Source organism: Oncorhynchus mykiss, chromosome 31, assembly GCF_013265735.2.
Source record: "Oncorhynchus mykiss isolate Arlee chromosome 31, USDA_OmykA_1.1, whole genome shotgun sequence".
Lineage (NCBI taxonomy): Eukaryota > Metazoa > Chordata > Actinopteri > Salmoniformes > Salmonidae > Oncorhynchus > Oncorhynchus mykiss.
In genome coordinates, this window is record NC_050571.1 from 11,175,453 (window position 1) to 11,187,854 (window position 12,402).

Below are 12,402 nucleotides of genomic sequence, written 5' to 3' on the forward strand. Positions count from 1 at the left end.
GAGTAGAGTGTAAAAGCCCCTAAACCGTTTTTATATTTCACACACCTCGGTATCAGATGAGTTGGCGCACGGAAAACAGATTCTGGATCAGAGCTTCAACGATCAATCCAGCCAATTGTCGTATAGCGTTTTATACCACATGTCGTCAACAACCAGTAATATTCTCGCCCAATTAGATGCCCTTGATTTAGCTTCGTAGTACGAATTGTTTCCATTCTGAATATTTCATTTTGCACACCCGGCGTGCAGAATTAGCTAAATCGAGTGCACAGTCACAGACTAATCAACATGATCATAGCACTGACTGAATACTGCGCTCGTTGACTGGAAATCTTTATTTTATTTTCTTAATTTATTCCTCAAACATTATATTAACCCTATTATAACGTTGTACTATGCTTGTTAATAACGGTATATCTGTTACTGCTCTCGTGTAATAAACGGTCCGTTTTTCTGTCTATGATCTCATCTCTGTCTGGATGATAGGAGGAGAGGGGAGAGAGGAGCGGCGTCAATAGACTACACAAAACACTCTCTAGTAATTTTACGGTTCTCTTGTTGCTGCCTTCGCGAGTGATCATCTGAAATGGTGAGTATGTCCATGGTGGAGCGGTTCTGTTTTGATGCTCCTTGTGCTTATACTACAAATTACAAAAGGCCTCGCTACACAGGCTACCACAACCTGTATTACCCCTAACTGGCTGTCCGATAGGAATAATAGGTTTGCTTATTACTCGGTCAATGGAAGAACGTGTATATTATCTGATAGGGCTAGTAATGGGATGTGAATAATCAGAATTAAAAAAGCAATGATGCTTATTTCCCCATGTCCTGAAAGCGTTCATTCTGTTGCCAGCTATCTGTAAATAATCAACTTTAGGGCTGGTCATGCTTTTTTTAAAATTACATACATTGTCTCCCTATTTATGGCACGTTTCCCCCAGACGATCTGACTTTACATTGAAATGGCCCTATGTAGATACAAGACGACAACTGAAAATACACCGTCCTAAGGTTGTCCCTGTCTCTATCTCCCGGCTGCATATCAATAGTCTAGCATAGCTGCACTGAAGGAGATTGGACAAGGAATCCCCATATCAATAGTCTAGCATAGCTGCACTGAAGGAGATTGGACAAGGAATCCCCATATCAATAGTCTAGCATAGCTGCACTGAAGGAGATTAGACAAGGAATCCCCTTAAAACCATTGAGATGCCCATCAATCAATGTGCTTCCTTGATGTCATCGCTAGGCAACCAGCGTAAAGAGGCCGTCCCTAGGTCCGGTCCCTCCCCCCAGGAAGAAGTCCAGCCCCAAGTCAGAGCTCACTGAGGAGCTGAAACAGGAGATCAGAGAGGCCTTTGAACTTTTCGACACCGACGCCTCCGGACACATTGAAGTCAAGGAGCTAAAGGTCAGGGGTCAGAGGTTCAGGGTTATGCACAGGGACAATGTTTGCGTAACATAATGTATTACAGTACCCATAATGCTTAGTAATACAGTGTCGGTCAACAAATATCATCCTGGGGAGCTAAGGTGTGCTTTTGTTTCATCTCAACACTAACACACCTGATTTTAACCAACTCATCTGTGTTTATCTATCAATCGGTCTCTCTCTAGGTTGCTATGAGGGCGCTGGGGTTTGAGCCGAAGAAAGAGGAGATTAAGAGGATGATAACGGAGGTGGATAAGGACGGAACAGGAAAGATCTCCTTCTCTGATTTTCTCACTGTCATGACTCAGAAGATGGTAAGAAAAACAACATAGTGAATAAATAAATGTCTGTTCTTGTAATAAAAAATAGGAGCAGTGGTGTAAAGTACTGAAGTAAAAATACTTTGAAGTACTACTTAAGTAGTTTTTGGGGTACTTTAATGTAAACTGTACTTTACTATTAACATTTTTGACAACTTTTTACTTTTATTTCACTACATTCCTAAAGAAAATAATGTACTTTTTACTCCATACATTTTCCCTGACACACAAAAGTTTACATTTTTTTTTTTAAAAAAAGGTACTCATTACATTTTGACAGGAAATTTTTCCAATTCACACACTTATCAAGAAAACATCCCTTGTCATCCCTACTGCGGACTCACTAAACACAAATGCTTTGTTTGTATATTAATGTTGGCGTTGGAGCATGCCACTGGCTATCCATACATTACAAATAAATACAACTAATTGTGCCGTCTGGTTTGCATAATATAAGGAATTTGAAATTATTTCTACTTTTGATATCTAAGTATATTTGAGAAAATCTGTTTACTTTTGATACTTAAATATATTTAAAATGAAACACTTTTAGACTTTTACTCAAGTAGTATTTAACTGGGTGACTTTCACTTTTACTGGAGTCATTTTTTATTAAGGTATCTTTACTTTTACTCAAGTATGATAATTGAGTACTTTTTCCACCACTGGATAGGAGTTGTACATTTTACTTCACAACTATACAGAGTATTGTGTTGTATTACGGGGTATTTTTGTGATATTGTCTCACCATGCTGTATTGTGTTGTATTACGTTGTGTTGTAACTGTCTACCAACCTAGGCTGAGAAGGATTCTAAGGAGGAGATCCTGAAAGCATTCCGTCTGTTTGATGATGATGAGACGGGGAAGATCTCCTTCAGGAACCTGAAGAGGGTTGCCAAGGAACTAGGAGAGAACCTGACTGACGAGGAACTGCAGGTGAGACATACAGTGCATTGCGAAAGTAAAAAAAAAATTCAGTCTCTCGATGTGCAAAACTGATAGAGACATACCCCAAGCGACTTACAGCTGTAATCGCAGCAAAAGGTGGCGCTACAAAGTATTAACTTAAGGGGGCTGAATAATTTTGCACGCCCCAATTTTTCAGTTTTTGATTTGTTAAAAAAGTTTGAAATATCCAATAAATGTCGTTCCACTTCATGATTGTGTCCCACTTGTTGTTGATTCTTCACAAAAAAAGACAGTTTTATATCTTTATGTTTGAAGCCTGAAATGTGGCAAAAGGTCGCAAAGTTCAAGGGGGCCGAATACTTTCGCAATGCACTGTACACCTGGACAGCACTGTACACACACACACACACACAGGATGATATGGGATAGGTTACAAGATAGTTTTAATTTGTCAAAAGAAATATACTGGTCCACTGCTCTCCTCATCTCTCTCCCTCTCCTTCCCCTGTACCCCACTTCCTCTCTCCCTCTCCTTCCCCTGTACCCCACTTCCTCTCTCCCTCTCCTTCCCCTGTACCCCGCTTCGTCTCTCATCTCTCCCTCCTTCCCCTGTACCCCACTTCCTCTCTCCTCATCTCTCTCCCTCTCCCTCCCCTGCTTCCTCTCTCCTCATCTCTCTCCCTCTCCCTCTCCTGCTTCATCTCTCCTCATCTCTCCCTCTCCTTCCCCTGCTTCCTCTCTCCTCATCTCTCTCCCTCCCCTGCTTCCTCTCTCCTCATCTCTCTCCCTCTCCTTCCCCTGTCCCCATTCCTCTCTCCCTCTCCTTCCCCTGTACCCTTCTTCCTCTCTCCCTCTCCTTCCTCTGTACCCCGCTTCCTCTCTCCCTCTCCCTCTCCTTCCCCTGTACCCCACTTCCTCTCTCCCTCTCCTTCCCCTGCTTCCTCTCTCCTCATCTCTCTCCCTCTCCTTCCCCTGTACCCCGCTTCCTCTCCCTCTACTTACCCTGTACCCCACTTCCTCTCTCCCTCTCCTTCCCCTGTACCCCGCTTCCTCTCCCTCTCCTTCCCCTGTACCCCGCTTCCTCTCTCCTGATCTCTCCCTCTCCTTCCCCTGTACCCCGCTTCCTCTCTCCCTCTCCTTCCCCTGTACCCCACTTCCTCTCTCCTCATCTCTCTCCCTCTCCTTCCCCTGCTTCCTCTCTCCTCATCTCTCTCCCTCTCCTTCCCCTGTCCCCCTTCCTCTCTCCCTCTCCTTCCCCTGTACCCCGCTTCCTCTCCCTCTCCTTCCCCTGTACCCCACTTCCTCTCTCCCTCTCCTTCCCCTGTACCCTGCTTCCTCTCCCTCTCCTTCCCCTGTACCCCGCTTCCTCTCTCATCTCTCCCTCTCCTTCCCCTGTACCCCGCTTCCTCTCTCCCTCTCCTTCCCCTGTACCCCACTTCCTCTCTCCTCATCTCTCTCCCTCTCCTTCCCCTGCTTCCTCTCTCCTCATCTCTCTCCCTCTCCTTCCCCTGCTTCCTCTCTCCTCCTCTCCCTCTCCTTCCCCTGTACCCCGCTTCCTCTCTCCCTCTCCTTCCCCTGTACCCCACTTCCTCTCTCCTCATCTCTCTCCCTCTCCTTCCCCTGCTTCCTCTCCTCCCCCTGTACCCCACTTCCTCTCCCTCTCCTTTCCCTGTCCCCCTTCCTCTCTCCTCGTCTCTTTACCTCTCCTTCCCCTGTCCCCTGCTTCCTCTCTCCTTCCTCTCTCCGTCCTCTTTCCTCCCTTCCCATCCCCTCCCCCTTCCTTTCTACTCCCTTCCCATCCCTCCCCTCCTTCCTACCCCATCCCTCTCCTCCTTCCTTTCTCCTCCCTTCCCATCCCTCTCCCTCCTTCCTCTCTCCTCCCTTCCCACCCCACCCCTCTCCTCCTTCCTCCACTCCAACCTCCAGGAGATGATCGAGGAGGCAGACAGGGATGGAGACGGCGAGGTGAACCAGGGAGAGTTCCTCCGCATCATGAAGAAGACCAGCCTGTACTGAGACTAGACCAGGGTGTTGTGGGGTTAGAAGACCAGCCTGTACTGAGACCAGCCTGTACCCCTCCAACAGCCCACCTCCTCTACCCCTAGTCACCTCCTCCCCTCCAACAGCCCACCTCCTCTACCCCTAGTCACCTCCTCCCCTCCAACAGCCCACCTCCTCTACCCCTAGTCACCTCCTCCCCTCCAACAGCCCACCTCCTCTATCCCTAGTCACCTCCTACAACACCTCACCTCCTCCAACAGCCCCTCCTCCTCTACCCCTAGTCACCTCCTCCAACAGCCCACCTCCTCTACCCCTAGTCACCTCCTCCAACAGCCCACCTCCTCTACGCCTAGTCACCTCCAACACCCCACCTCCTCTACCCCGAGTCACCTCCAACAGCCCACCTCCTCTACCCCTAGTCACCTCCTCCCCTCCAACAGCCCACCTCCTCTACCCCTAGTCACCTCCTTCAACAGCCCACCTCCTCTACCCCTAGCCACCTCCTCCAACAGCCCACCTCCTCTACCCCTAGTCACCACCTCCAACAGCCCACCTCCTCTACCCCTAGTCACCTCCTCCAACAGCCCACCTCCTCTACCCCTAGTCACCACCTCCAACAGCCCACCTCCTCTACCCCTAGTCACCTCCTCCCCTTCAACAGCCCACCTCCTCTACCCCTAGTCACCACCTCCAACAGCCCACCTCCTCTACCCCTAGTCACCTCCTCCCCTTCAACAGCCCACCTCCTCTACCCCTAGTCACCACCTCCAACAGCCCACCTCCTCTACCCCTAGTCACCTCCTCCAACAGCCCACCTCCTCTACCCCTAGTCACCTCCTCCAACAGCCCACCTCCTCTACCCCTAGTCACCACCTCCAACAGCCCACCTCCTCTACCCCTAGTCACCTCCTCCAACAGCCCACCTCCTCTACCCCTAGTCACCTCCTCCAACAGCCCACCTCCTCTACCCCTAGTCACCACCTCCAACAGCCCACCTCCTCTATCCCTAGTCACCTCCTACAACACCTCACCTCCTCCAACAGCCCACCTCCTCTACCCCTAGTCACCACCTCCAACAGCCCACCTCCTCTATCCCTAGTCACCTCCTACAACACCTCACCTCCTCCAACAGCCCACCTCCTCTACCCCCAGTCACCTCCTCCAACAGCCCACCTCCTCTACCCCTAGTCACCTCCTCCAACAGCCCACCTCCTCTACCCCTAGTCACCACCTCCAACAGCCCACCTCCTCTACCCCTAGTCACCACCTCCAACAGCCCACCTCCTCTACCCCTAGTCACCTCCTCCAACAGCCCACCTCCTCTACCCCCAGTCACCTCCTCCCCTCCAACAGCCCACCTCCTCTACCCCCAGTCACCTCCTCCCCTCCAACAGCCCACCTCCTCTACCCCCAGTCACCTCCTCCCCTACATCTATTTGAACTGTAACGTAAGGTGAACGTTGTGACTCTATTCTTCTTATTCGTATTGTTGTATTTTTGTCTCTCTGAATTATCTACAGTAAGATCTCCTGTATTGAATGTTTTGTACATATGAACTGCATGTGCAGATATATATATTGAAGATATTTAAGCAGTTTTTCCAGTGTCAGTGTATTCGTAAGACAAGATTATGGTACTTTACATGATGAGTGATCTGTACCATGTTCTGATCATAGTGATCTGTACCATGTTCTGACCATAGTGATCAGTACCATGTTCTGACCATAGATGATCTGTACCATGTTCTGTCCATAGAGGATCTGTACCATGTTCTGTCCATAGAGGATCAGTACCATGTTCTGACCAATTTGATTTGATTTTAGTGATCTGTACCATGTTCTGACCATAGAGGATCAGTACCATGTTCTGATCATAGAGGATCAGTACCATGTTCTGACCATAGAGGATCAGTACCATGTTCTGACCATAGAGGATCAGTACCATGTTCTGACCATAGAGATCCATGTACTGTGTCACCATGTTGGAGGAGTCTCTAGAAAGAAAGATTCCCCTGACCAAGATGGCTGTCCTACAGCCATGTTGCCAGGATGCCAATGTCCATTCTAGTGTTACAGATGTCCATGTTTAATCTCTAGTCTAATGTTAGTACATTATTGCTAAGAGTGGACTCATTCTAAGATGCATTCAGGGCCCGTATTCACAAAGCATTTCATCCCAAAGTAGTAGTGCTGGTCTAAGATCAGACCCTCTCTGACCGTATAATCTTATTCATTATATTCTAAAAAGGGACAACTGATTCTAGATCAGCACTCGTTGTCTGACATGCTTTTATTAACAGAGGCCCTGTGAGTAACAGATGCTGTAAATGTTTCTAGATTCCCCAAAGCCAGTCCTTTATGTGCTATCGGGCAAATATTGACAGCCAGGTTAAGTCCAAAATGGCACCCTATTCCCTACATAGTGCACTAGTTTTGGTCAGAGCACTATGGGCCCTGGTCCAAAGTAGTGGACTATATAGGGAATAGGGTGCCATTTGTGACGCTTACCCAGAATGCACTCCTGCAGAGTTACATCACTATACAATATCTTCCTCCACAACAGAGCTGTGAATAGGCACATGTAATATTTGATAGCAGCAACAAACTATTGGCTCAGTGGTATTTGTGATGTGCTTTAGGGACAGGGGACTGCAGTGAGTGTTCACATGGAAAAAGAGAGAGAGAGGAGAGAGAGATGAGAGAGGAGTGAGAAGAGAGCATGGAGAGAGGAGAGAGAGAGTAAAATAGGAGAGAGAGGGAGGGAGAGAGAGAGGGAGAGAGAAAGGGAGAGAGTAAAAGAGGAGAGAGAGATGAGAGAAGTGAGAAGAGAGCATGGAGAGAGGAGAGAGTAAAAGGGGAGAGAGAGGGAGGGAGAGAGAGAGGGGGAGAGAGAGAGGGAGAGAGGGGGAGAGAGAGAGCGAGAGAGAGAGAGACAGGGAGGGAGGGAGGGAGGGAGGGAGAGAGGGAGGGAGAAGGGGGGATGAGAAGATCAGGGAGGTACAATAAGACTCCAGAGTTTACTCTATTACACTGACTGAGGTGGTGAGAGCTGAGAGGTGCAGGATATGGGTTGGTTGCTCCCACCATGTTACGAGATGTTATCTCACTGGAAAGCTCCTAAGGAACATGAGTGAAACCTGAAAAGAGATTGTAGAATTGGCATGTACAGTTGAAGTCGAAAGTTTACATACATTTAGGTTGGAGTCATTAAAACTTGTTTTTCAACCACTCCACAAATGTTTTATTAACAAACTATAGTTTTGGCAAGTCGGTTAGGACATCTACTTTGTGCATGACACAAGTAATTTTTCCAACAATTGTTTACAGACAAATTGTTTAACTTATAATTCACTGTATCACAATTACAGTGGGTCAGAAGTGTACATACACTAAGTTGACCGTGCCTTTAAACAAAATTCCAGAAAATTATGGCTTTAGAAACTTCTGATAGGTTAATTGACATAATTTTAGTCAATTGGAGGTGTACCTGTGGATGTATTTCAAGGCCTACCTTCAAACAGTGCTTGACATGGGAAAATCAAAAGAAATCAGCCAAGACCTCAGAAAATAAATTGTAGACCTCCACAAGTCTGGTTTATCCTTGGGAGCAATTTACAAATGCCTGAAGGTACCACGTTCATCTGTACAAACAATAGTATGCAAGTATAAACACCATGGGACCACGCAGCCGTCAAAAGCCTCAGGAAGGAGACGCGTTCCGTGAAAGGGCAAATCAATCCCTGAACAACAGCAAAGGACCATGTGAAGATGCTGGTGGAAACAGGTACAAAAGTATCTATATCCACAGTAAAACGAGTTCTATATCGACATAACCTGAAAGGCCGCTCAGCAAGGAAGAAGCCACTGCTCCAAAACCGCAAAAGAAGCCAGACTACGGTTTGTAACTGCACATAGGGACAAAGATTGTACTTCTTGGAGGAAAAAAAGACGGGTGAGACAGCTGAAGGTGAGCGACCACAGTGAGACAGCTGAAGGTGAGCGACCACAGTGAGACAGCTGAAGGTGAGCGACCACAGTGAGACAGCTGAAAGTGAGCGACCACAATGAGACAGCTGAAGGTGAGCGACCACAATGAGACAGCTGAAGGTGAGCGACCACATTGAGACAGCTGAAGGTGAGCGACCACATTGAGACAGCTGAAGGTGAGCGACCACATTGAGACAGCTGAAGGTGAGCGACCACATTGAGACAGCTGAAGGTGAGCGACCACATTGAGACAGCTGAAGGTGAGCGACCACATTGAGACAGCTGAAGGTGAGCGACCACATTGAGACAGCTTGAAGGTGAGCGACCACATTGAGACAGCTGAAGGTGAGCGACCACAGTGAGACAGCAGAAGGTGAGCGACCACAGTGAGACAGCTGAAGGTGAGCGACCACAGTGAGACAGCTGAAGGTGAGCGACCACAGTGAGACAGCTGAAGGTGAGCGACCACAGTGAGACAGCTGAAGGTGAGCGACCACATTGAGACAGCTGAAGGTGAGCGACCACATTGAGACAGCTGAAGGTGAGCGACCACATTGAGACAGCTGAAGGTGAGCGACCACATTGAGACAGCTTGAAGGTGAGCGACCACATTGAGACAGCTGAAGGTGAGCGACCACAGTGAGACAGCAGAAGGTGAGCGACCACAGTGAGACAGCTGAAGGTGAGCGACCACAGTGAGACAGCTGAAGGTGAGCGACCACAGTGAGACAGCTGAAGGTGAGCGACCACAGTGAGACAGCTGAAGGTGAGCGACCACAGTGAGACAGCTGAAGGTGAGCGACCACAGTGAGACAGCTTGAAGGTGAGCGACCACAGTGAGACAGCTGAAGGTGAGCGACCACAGTGAGACAGCTTGAAGGTGAGCGACCACAGTGAGACAGCCGAAGGTGAGCGACCACATTGAGACAGCTGAAGGTGAGCGACCACATCGAGACAGCCGAAGGTGAGCGACCACATTGAGACAGCCGAAGGTGAGCGACCACATTGAGACAGCCGAAGGTGAGCGACCACATTGAGACAGCCGAAGGTGAGCGACCACAGTGAGACAGCCGAAGGTGAGCGACCACATTGAGACAGCCGAAGGTGAGCGACCACATTGAGACAGCCGAAGGTGAGCGACCACATTGAGACAGCCGAAGGTGAGCGACCACATTGAGACAGCCGAAGGTGAGCGACCACAGTGAGACAGCCGAAGGTGAGCGACCACAGTGAGACAGCTGAAGGTGAGCGACCACATTGAGACAGCTGAAGGTGAGCGACCACATTGAGACAGCCGAAGGTGAGCGACCACAGTGAGACAGCCGAAGGTGAGCGACCACAGTGAGACAGCTGAAGGTGAGCGACCACATTGAGACAGCTGAAGGTGAGTGTCTGTCAGCCAGACCTGGGTTCAAATACTATTTAGGGTATTTCAATTACTTTCAAATACATTTGGAAAGTTTTTTTAATTTTAAATACTAGAATACAATAACTCAAATACCCTTCAAGTATTTAAAAATACTTTACAATTGTAGGCTATTTAAAGGAAATTGTGCAGATTTCCTTTCACCTACTCTGTGTCTTTGTGACATGCAGAGTAGGTGAACGGATGATCTCCGCATGTGTAGTTCCCACCGTGAAGCATGGAGGAGGTGTGATGGTGGGGCTATCATCTGTTTTTCCCCAGGACAATGACCCAACACACCTCCAGGCTGTAAAAGGGCTATTTGACCAAGGAGTGTGATGGAGCGCTGCATGAAATGACCTGGCCTCCACAATCACCTGACCTCAACCAAATTGAGATGAGTTGGACCGCAGAGTGAAGAAAAAGAAGCCAACAAGTGCTCAGCATATGTGGGAACTCCTTCAAGATTGTTGGAAAAGTATTCCAGGTGAAGCTGGTTGAGAGAATGCCAAGTGTGTTTAAAGCTGTCATCAAGGCAAAGGATGGCTACTTTGAAGAATCTAAAATACATTTTGCTATGTGTAACACTTTTTTGGTTACTACATGATTCCATATGTTATTTCATAGTTTTGAAGTCTTCACTATTATTCTACAATGTAGAAAATGAAAAAATAAAAACCCTTGAATGAGTAGGTGCATCTGAACTTGACTGGTATTGTACAGTATTGTATGTCTGTGTGTAAGTATTGTGTTGACGCAAAATACCCTTCTCTAGTCTATTGACTCAATAGGTAGTGAGTGCCCTATTGAGCTGCCCAACATTCATGAAAGCAATAGTTAACCTGTTACTTCTCTTCTTCCTCCCACCCCCTCCTATGGAGGTTAACATCTCTCTTCCCTGTTGCAGAGCTCTCATCCTGGCTCCCTGTCTGTCTGAGCCTCTTCACAGTGGTGTGGTTCTCCCTGCCTGTTTCCTGCTGGTGTGCTGGGACACCAGGGGTAGAGGTGGGCTCCTCTGCTCCAGGCAGACAGCAGTTACCCTGGCCCTCCAGACACTGGTCTGCTCCCCTGCTGGGTCCACTGTTGGATATAGCCACCACCATCACCACCTATAACCTGGGGATATCGCTGCTCCTACTGGTGTATGGTTACCGGTCCACAGAGCTGCAGAGGCTGCTACCGGCCAAACCAACCAAGTTATGGTCAGCTCCATCAGCCAATGACAGGAGAGAATTTAGGCAGCTCCAGCCAATGACTGGGGGTTATTAGATTAGTGGAAGCGGCAGGCTAAGGTGACTCCAAAGCTTCCCACAGATTGTGTCAAGTTGGCTGGATGTCATTTTTAGTGGTGGACCACACTTGATACACACAAGAAACTGTTGAGCTTGAAAAACCCAGCAGCGTTGTAGTTCTTGACACAAACAGGTGCACCTGGCACCATACCCCGTTCAAAGGCACTTACATTTTGTGCCTTGCCCATTTGCCCTCTGAATGAAGGGTACATGAACCAAAGCAAACAGAATGGCTGTAATGAACAGGAGAAGAATAACATTCCTCACATAACTGATGAGTCACTGGTAAACTAACATCACTGATGAGTCACTGGTAAACTAACATCACTAATGTTCACACTGGTAAACTAACATCTCTAATGTTCACACTGGTAAACTAACATCACTGATGAGTCAATGGTAAACTAACATCACTGATGAGTCACTGGCAAACTAACATCACTAATGTTGTCACTGGTAAACTAACATCACTGATGAGTCACTGGTCAACTAACATCACTGATGAGTCACTGGTAAACTAACATCACTAATGTTCACACTGGTAAACTAACATCACTGATGAGTCACTGGTAAACTAACATCACTGATGAGTCACTGGCAAACTAACATCACTAATGTTGTCACTGGTAAACTAACATCACCGATGAGTCACTGGTCAACTAACATCACTAATGTTCACACTGGTAAACTAACATCACTAATGTTCACACTGGTAAACTAACATCACTGATGAGTCACTGGTAAACTAACATCACTAATGTTGTCACTGGTAAACTAACATCACTAATGTTGTCACTGGTAAACTAACATCACTGATGAGTCACTGGTCAACTAACATCACTAATGTTCACACTGGTAAACTAACATCACTGATGAGTCACTGGTAAACTAACATCACTAATGTTCACACTGGTAAACTAACATCACTAATGTTCACACTGGTAAACTAACATCACCGATGAGTCACTGGTAAACTAACATCACTAATGTTGTCACTGGTAAACTAACATCACTAATGTTCACACTGGTAAACTAACATCACCGATGAGTCAC

At 47.5% G+C, this 12,402-nt stretch overlaps 1 protein-coding gene and 1 long non-coding RNA gene across 4 annotated transcripts; one reads left to right on the forward strand and one right to left on the reverse strand.

Moving 5' to 3' along the window:
- The first annotated feature begins 55 nt into the window (after positions 1-55).
- Positions 56-6,263, forward strand: cetn2 (centrin, EF-hand protein, 2). 3 transcript variants are annotated; one of them, XM_036969901.1, is made up of 6 exons: positions 56-155; positions 487-589; positions 1,253-1,414; positions 1,621-1,749; positions 2,555-2,692; positions 4,592-6,263. In XM_036969901.1, the coding sequence occupies exons 2-6, from the start codon at positions 587-589 to the stop codon at positions 4,679-4,681; spliced, it is 522 nt and encodes a 173-aa protein (XP_036825796.1). In that variant the 5' UTR covers positions 56-155; positions 487-586; the 3' UTR covers positions 4,682-6,263. The 3 variants fall into 3 exon arrangements, with proteins under 3 accessions (XP_036825796.1, XP_036825797.1, XP_036825795.1); XM_036969900.1 differs by lacking the exon at positions 56-155 and having other exon boundaries at positions 183-589; XM_036969902.1 differs by lacking the exons at positions 56-155; positions 1,253-1,414 and having other exon boundaries at positions 179-589.
- Positions 5,568-7,045, reverse strand: LOC118946018. The gene is made up of 4 exons (XR_005041152.1): positions 6,066-7,045; positions 5,948-6,002; positions 5,715-5,750; positions 5,568-5,625 (listed from the first exon to the last, which is right to left on the reverse strand). It is a non-coding gene; the product is annotated as an uncharacterized LOC118946018 (long non-coding RNA).
- Positions 7,046-12,402: the final 5,357 nt, after the last annotated feature.

Excerpts from the sequence above, each read along its gene's own strand:
- cetn2 (XM_036969901.1), top strand. Across the intron at positions 1,750-2,554 it reads CTGTCATGACTCAGAAGATG|GCTGAGAAGGATTCTAAGGA; the intron begins GTAAGAAAAACA and ends CTACCAACCTAG. Across the intron at positions 2,693-4,591 it reads TGACTGACGAGGAACTGCAG|GAGATGATCGAGGAGGCAGA; the intron begins GTGAGACATACA and ends TCCAACCTCCAG.